The sequence below is a fragment of the Stegostoma tigrinum genome, chromosome 12 (genome assembly GCF_030684315.1).
Source record: "Stegostoma tigrinum isolate sSteTig4 chromosome 12, sSteTig4.hap1, whole genome shotgun sequence".
Taxonomy (NCBI): Eukaryota; Metazoa; Chordata; class Chondrichthyes; order Orectolobiformes; family Stegostomatidae; genus Stegostoma; species Stegostoma tigrinum.
The window spans coordinates 63,857,767-63,865,414 of record NC_081365.1 but is presented as its reverse complement, the minus strand read 5'-3'; the positions used below and the strand labels follow the sequence as shown (position 1 = coordinate 63,865,414).

The 7,648-nt window shown below is 40.4% G+C and overlaps 1 protein-coding gene across 8 annotated transcripts in view; it reads right to left on the bottom strand.

Moving 5' to 3' along the window:
* Positions 1–1,977: 1,977 nt before the first annotated feature.
* Positions 1,978–7,648, bottom strand: part of frmpd4 (FERM and PDZ domain containing 4) — a 586,853-nt gene continuing 581,182 nt past the window's right edge. For 6 of the 8 annotated variants that reach the window (XM_048541176.2, XM_048541177.2, XM_059650370.1 and 3 more), the window contains 3 exons: positions 6,022–7,092; positions 4,418–5,728; positions 3,546–3,660 (listed from right to left, as the gene is read on the bottom strand). In XM_048541176.2, coding sequence (XP_048397133.1) covers positions 3,656–3,660; positions 4,418–5,728; positions 6,022–7,092 — 2,387 coding nt within the window. In that variant the 3' untranslated portion in view covers positions 3,546–3,655. Of the gene's footprint in view, positions 3,661–4,417; positions 5,729–6,021; positions 7,093–7,648 lie in introns of all 8 variants that reach the window. The other 2 variants (XM_048541183.2, XM_048541178.2) reach the window with 2 other exon arrangements.

Genomic DNA, 7,648 nt, shown 5'->3' with positions numbered 1-7,648 from the left:
GCAGTCAGCTCACTTGTGCCTGCACATTTGTAACAAGACATCCCTATTTTTCCACTCCATTCTCCTTACAGTAAAGGCTAACATTCCATTTGCTTCTTAATCACTTTTGGAACCTGTATATTAATCATTTGTGATTTATGTAGAGCACCCAGATCCCTCTGTACCACATTATTCTGCAATCTCTTCACCGGGGGGGGGGGGAGGGAGGAGAAGGAGAAGAAAGAGAAGGAAGGAGAGAGAGGGAGAAACACTCCTTTTCTATTGTTCCTACCAAATTGGACAACTTCATATTGTCCCACATTATACAGAAAACCTACATCCATCTATTTACAAACCTTTTGAATGCACACAAATTATGAGCTGTCCACCCACATTTGCATCATCAGCAAATTTGGCTACAATACAGTTAGTCTTTTCATCCAAGTCATGAACATGGAATGTTGTCTACGTTGCCAATGCTATAATATTGTAAATACTTGCACACTTTAAGGAGACGGACATCTAAATTGGCACACATGCCCACATGCCACAAAAGGAAAAATGAAAAATGTCCTAAAAGGCTTAATGTGCTTGCATTGATAATTTAGAAAAGATATGAAGAAAATATTTAGAAAGTCGGGTAGAATGTTGTTAGCACAGTTTAGCAAAAGTGTAGATAGAATAGGTTTATTTTCTCATGTGATGGATTTTAATACAGAAGGAATGTGAAGGCCTTAACTTGTCATTAAAGTTTGGCTTCTTGGAGAGGGGGCAAAAACAAAATTTGAAAACGTTGATCTTCTACAGTTTTAACAGAATCATAAGTTACAATGAAAAATGAATGTCAATTGCATGTACAGATATGCAGCTTTTCATTGGCACCAATGATGGATTGCAATATGAAGTCTCTTCCTTTGTGCTTTACACGACATGCTTTTAATGCATCAATTTTTGACCAACTAAGTATCTCTGTAGCAATGTGGGAGTGTTTTCTGTTTTAATGATCCTAACAAAATGCATAATCCTCCCATCATTTTGAGGCTTGTCGTCACTGACCTGTACATACTCTCCTCTCTAACATCATGAATTGGTGGTGATATTTTCTCTCTCTCTCTCTCTCTCTCTCTCCACCCCCCCCCCCCCCAGCACCCCCCTTCCATTACTAAGATTGAACTTCACAATATCACTGACCAGGATATTTACAGGTTGTCTTCAATCTGTAGTAATACATCCTGGGATGGAGTTCCTGGGGTGTCCCTAGCCCACATTATTTTTCAATGAAAAATACTGTCAAACTTAATTTGGCTGGGCTTCCAGCTCTGTTGACTGTGGAAATGTTCAGACTGTGTGCATTATTCAACTGCCCTTGATGATTTTCAGCCCAATGTTGCCACCGTGGTCCGAGGATCCCTATTTGGATATTGAAATGTGCTCACAGACCAAGCCAACTTTCTTTGTTCTCTGAGAATATCTGGTTACAGATGCTTTCCTACAAAGGATGATAATTCATATCAGTAGACAACTACTGAACTATTCAGAATATGATGTGCAGGAACTTAACTATTTAAAATGAAATGGTTGTGTTCATTTGCTGTTTGCAGGTTAGCCACTTTTAGAGGGCATTTTGATGCTTTGTTTAAAAATATATTTGAATAGAATATATTTCTATTATGAAATTTTAAAAAAAAGTCTATAGCTGTTTCATCTGATACATAATTTCCACATACCTTAGATTAGAATATTTCCTAATTGTGTGCTTGTGCTAAACACTTGTCAAAACAATCTTTCTGATTGCTTTACCAAAATAATTAGACATAACCGATCAATTTAATTCTTTATTGTTTATATTGTTTGCATTGTTTAAAAAGCATACTTTAAAATTTTAGATAATTACTATTTACAGAGTGATGAAGCATCACATGTGTGACCAGTATCGACGACCCCTTCCAAACACCCCAACCCTTTCCCTTCCCTCCGCCCCCCCGCCCCACCCCCCATGATGGCAGTTATAGTACTAGGGGATCTTGACACTCTTGGTCAGGCCACTCAATCATTCTGGAGCACGGGTTCCATATGAAAAATAACTAATTTTTATACCATTGCTTTCTATACTTCCTTGTCATCAGAAAGGGAGTTTCAATTACATTACAGTTCTAGCAGATTGAGCTGTATAACATATGGATATTTCACAGCCTCCTCATATAAAACATAATGTACACAAAACCAAGTTTCCTTTATAGCAGTCCGTGTGGTGGCCCCACACTTACAGTAAACTCTATGTATGGCTTTACAAGGGTACAGTTTAAAGTACAATTTGCATCTTATTTACTTAAAAGCGTTTTAAGTGAACGGGTTAGTGTGCTTACAATAGCCGTCATGGTAATTGAATGTCGTGCTAAAACCTTAACATTAGGGTCAATGGGGGTTGCTCCAGATACTGCTTCAGCAGCTCTCAGCAGACAAATATAGTTCATTACAACCTCGTCTACCTTAGCAACAATTTCCTGTTGCTGTGTTTCAGAATTCATTACTTTAACTAATCGCATGCAGGCTTCTGTTAAGCAACACAGTACTTGGAAGCTGGATGTCATGGCTAAGAGCATTTCCTCTGGGCTTTTTTCGGCAGCAGCCACTTTCCTGCAAGCACTTCCCAACTCCCTCGATTCAACTGACAACAGCTGTTTATACTGGCTAAATCGGAGTTGACGGAGGTCTGATTTAATGTGTTCTTTATTACCAACGCTCGCCTGTAAAAGCGAAAGGAGTTCGCTGGCATCTCTCTGTGCTGCAAGAAATCCACCTGGCAGTGCATACACCTTATCCTTGAGAGCATTAATTCTGGCCATTCTGCCAGCAAATGCTATGTCATTAGTGTTAATCTGTTCCTCCTCTTTGTCGTTGCTGTCGCCAGTTACTCGGCAAGGCTCCATGGTCAGTCCGACAGCTTTCATGGCATTTGCAGAGCTGGAGGATGTACCGAGTACTTGAGGTGGACTGGAGAAGAGATGATTTTGGACCACGCAAGACAACTGTCCCTTACTGCCATAACCGTCGTCGTCATCATCTTCAGCATCATTGTCTTTATTGAGGAAACAATAGGTAAAAGGACCACGACACTTCCAGTTGCTCATCTCTACTTTTGGAAAAGGCAATGGCTTGATGTGTCGGAGATCCTTTTGCACCGAAAGCATCTCCGTTGATCTCCGACTATCCTTCCCGTCAGCAGTAATGGAGCAGCATGATGATTTAATTGTCACTGATCGTTGCGTGGGGTTCTTGGATAATCTCTCGCCCAGAGGAAGTTCAACTCTTTTCTGTACAGGATGAGGATCAGGTATTTCAGGGAGATCAGAATACTGGAATCCTATGAAAGTCTTTGATTTTTCTACTAGGGTTTCTACATTTCCCATTCCTGGTATAACACTGCTGCTGCAACGCCTCAACACCTTCCTTCGGGGAGGAATTTTAAGGCTTCCTCTGCCAACTTCACAGGTTTTATTAAGTGGTGTTGCATGCGCTTGTTCTACTTTGGAAAGATCAGGTGACTCTCGGCAGGTACTTGGCACCTTTGTATCACTGCAAATGTTTGATGGCAGAGTAATGTTGTCGGCTTTGAATTGATTAGTGAATGCTGAAGTTGCACCTCCTCTTCCTCGTTGCTCAGGCTGTGTGCAAGCTACACTAGGGGTGGCAGAAAAACACAGAGAATCATTAAGCACCTCCTTGACAACATGCTGCAATTTACAATCTGGGTTGCACTGCTTGTCCTCAGCAGAGAGCTGCTTCTCATGAAAACCTCCAGGCAGAGCTTTATCATTCTCACTGGCAGCTCCTTTACTTAGACTGAGACACTGCTCAGAATGCAGATCTTGTCCTACATCTCTGTCAAAACAGTCAATTTGCCTCCTTTCTTTATTAATTGTTTCCTCAAGCTGTCTAGTTTTTTGAGTCCTCTGTTTAACTAAGTCATTCTCCCTCCTCAGCTTGGCTGGTAAGGAAGTGAAAAACATATTTCTAAAATTACACAGTGAGTTCTTAGGTAACTTATTTTTACTGGAAGAAAATGAGTCTTTAGATGTTGAAACTAATGAAGGGAATGTTAATGTGGTAGACCTATAATACTTAGAACATTTCTTATAATCTTTTACACCATCATTTTCATTTGGGAAAGTGAATGTTGTGTTTTTAAGATTAGGAAATGTGCTTAGTTTAATTTCTTGAGATAAACTATTACCATCATCGGACTTGGACTTACGTGTTCTCTCCACTACATCTGTGTTACAATTTTGAGAGCTAACTTCCTGAGGTGAATCTGACAAAAGAGGACTACTTTCTTGATCTCGAAAATAATCACTTCCCTCGCTCTCTATTTTACTTTCAAATGTTAAATGTTGCAGCTCAACATCTGTGTAAATATTATCGCTGTTTACTGAGGTACCTGTGGTTTCTTTAATCTTGGGTACTCGGTGGCACCCATCACGTATGGTACCAAATAATGGTTCAGCATTTGAAGGCGCATGCGTGTTATGGGCTGTTCTCCTATGACACAGGGCTTCAGCTTGGGGATGTAGATCTTTATATGATGTTCCATGGCTTTGAAGCAAAAGTGTTCGTTGATCTTCAGAAATGTAGCCAAGACCTTTTAAAGAAGATTCCGATAATATGTGCTTAATATCACTTGTACAGAGGGGGGAGTCCACAGGGGTGGCACACGTACTACTGCCTGTACTGCAGGCTGCATCTACTGAAGAACACTGGGAACTCTGCAAAGAGTAATGACCCTCACTTTGTAAAGAGGACATTCTTTTTGTCATATGGTATTCACAAAGTCTGGTCACGCTCTGTTCAGCCTCCGGGAGCTCTGATGATTGATCATCAGGGAACAGCTCCGTATCTTCTGAATCAGTCAGGTGTTTAGTTGAAGACATGTAAGTGGTATCAGAAAGAAAGCTTTCATCACGTCCAAGCCCTGAAGTGCTGGCCAAGGAGCAACGATCATCTATTTCAGTATCTGCTTCTTTCCCTTCATGTTCAGTTCCAGAAAGTATGCACGGTTTGTGAAAACCTTTGCCGTTAATTAACCCTGGGAAATGCTGATCAGTCATCTTTTCTCCTGAAACTTGAAACCAACTTTGTGACTCTCTACGGAAAGTAGTGCTTTCTAAGTCAAAAGTAGCTGTGCCGTGACTGTTCTTGGTAATCAATGTGTTGTATTTGCCGTTGGATGACAAGTCATCGCCCAGTTCTGTCTTTCTGTTTGCATGTTGCCTTTTCACTGATACAGTACCATCAAGTGCTATCTTGACACTAGTATCACCTGCCTTGTTTTTTTGCTTACTTGAGCAAGAATACATCAGCGATCCCATCTGCAGTTTGCTGAAGTAGTCGGTGACAGACTTTGTCTCCATTGTCTCTGGCTCCATCTCAATTTCCTCCGAAGGAAGTATCTGCTTCGACGGCACAGCTTTCGACTTTGCGTTACTACCCCGGTGGACAGCCATGGAATGTGTAGCTTTTGGAATCATTTTAGAAGTGGGCCCTATATTCTCATTCTGAGAGATTGGGAATTCAGTTTGCTCTTCTTGAAGTTGTTGATAGCCTTCGCTGGTAGCCACAAGCATATGCATGGAACTCTCAGAATGCTTCTGTGCTGAGGCTACCTCAGAGCTTTCAGTCATTTCAGAGGAGTTTGTTTCATTGCCAGAATCCGATGACGACTCAGGACTATAAGCTCTTAATATCACTACACCTGTATGCCATAAGAGAATAAACACCCAATTAATTACTTCATCATAGGCACTTTTTAAATCTTAATAAAATAGGTTTATTAAATAAAGTGCTTAGCATTCTTAAATTTCAATGCATAATAAGCATCCAGTGCATGAAATATCAACTAAGATTGTTCCATTAGCATGCCAGATCAGAAAAATGGGATGACACACTGATGGTAAAATTTGTTCTGGAATGTTTCCAAGTTGTTAACAAATTTACAGATGAAACATTATGACAGTCAATGAATAAATGTTACTATGGTGAAAGAACCTGAACTGTCATCTGTTTGCTGAATGGACTGCTCCTCAGACGCTGCCAGCGCCTCCAGGGCTTGCAAAGTGGATACCACTGCATCATCTAATGCTTGCTCACCACTCTGGTCTTCGGCCTGTGTAGGAATAGCATCTATGAGCGACACTGGGATGTCATCACTTGGAGAGCATTTGTTTTGGGTGGTCTCTTGCGGACTCTGCACTGGTTGATGCTGACCATCTTCTTCATCAGAGCTGTTGTCTCTGAAACCTGGTGGAGGGGCAGCTATTGCTATATTCAGTGTATGAAGGAGAAAATCGTCTTCATCGTCGTCATCACCTCCAGGTGGAGGAAGTGATGTTAAGTCAATTATATCATCGCTGGATCCAGAAATATTGAGAATGTCAGTTTTGTCTGCCTCACCAAGTGGGATATCTTCCTCACAGCTGGCCTCATCTTCATCCTCGGCATCATCTGTCGTCTCTGAATAACATATGTCATGTAGTAACGGCTCTTCGATGTTTTCTGCACTTGCAAATATTCTGCTATCGTTGATGTTTGCATAAACAGCATTTGTATCAATGTTGTCCACATCGATCCCAGGGAACGAGTACTCTGAGCATTTAATGTCACTTACACTGGTCAAGTACATAGATGCTTGTTGGTCTAAATTGCTTGGGCTATCATCCAGCAATCTTTCATAACCAAGGTGTCTTGGATTAAAGGCAGCTACATTGTGATCCTCGAAGACAAAGGATACTTTTGCTCCCCTTGGAGATTCTTGCACTGTCTTTGCAGGTTCTTTCCCAGACGACAACATGCTGAAAGCTTTGTTTTCAGCTTCCATAGTATTTATATATTCAGCCCCTAGATGACTATGATCATGAACATCTGTAATCTCCGTTATTAACCCCCCTCTGGAATCTTCATGATAAATTGAATCATTTGTGAAATCTATGTTTTGCTGCTTTGATTCTCTAATGGATGATGGATGAGTATCTTCTTTTTTAGCCCTGATGTGGCATGAACTTTTCGGTAAATAGTTCCATTCTAAGCTGTGCATATTATGTTTGGTCTTGTATTCTGGGCCTAAGAAAAAGAAAAACAGTCAGTTATTTCTGAACAATCAGCATCATTATTTAGCACACACAATATGAAATATTTCTGTCAAATTCCAATATAATATAACTCTTAATCTATACTTTTAAAATTTAGATAAAAGCATGATATTATAATGGCTGCTACTAATCAGGTGACCTTGTCATGTTAATCTCCAGACAACCCTGAGTCTCTCTTAAATATTTAATTAATTATGGACATTCATAGCACCATGGGCATTCACATAACCCTTTGTTCAAGGATGAGTAATCATGGAAGAATGATTGTATTCCAGCTGACCTGACTGAGTTTTTAACATCACCAAAAGGAAGTGTTGAAACTCAATGGATGTAAGACAAATGTGAATAGATCCTGCATAGATTCCGTTGCAAACTAAGCCAAAAAATCTCCAAGGTATCAAACAACAACACTACATGATTGGAATTAGCAAACACGTTGTTTGGGAAAAGGACTGAACTTGTGGCTGCCACATGATGAGGAATCCATTTTCCCCCTGTGTGCTTAAAATCAGTCCATGCTTCTTACA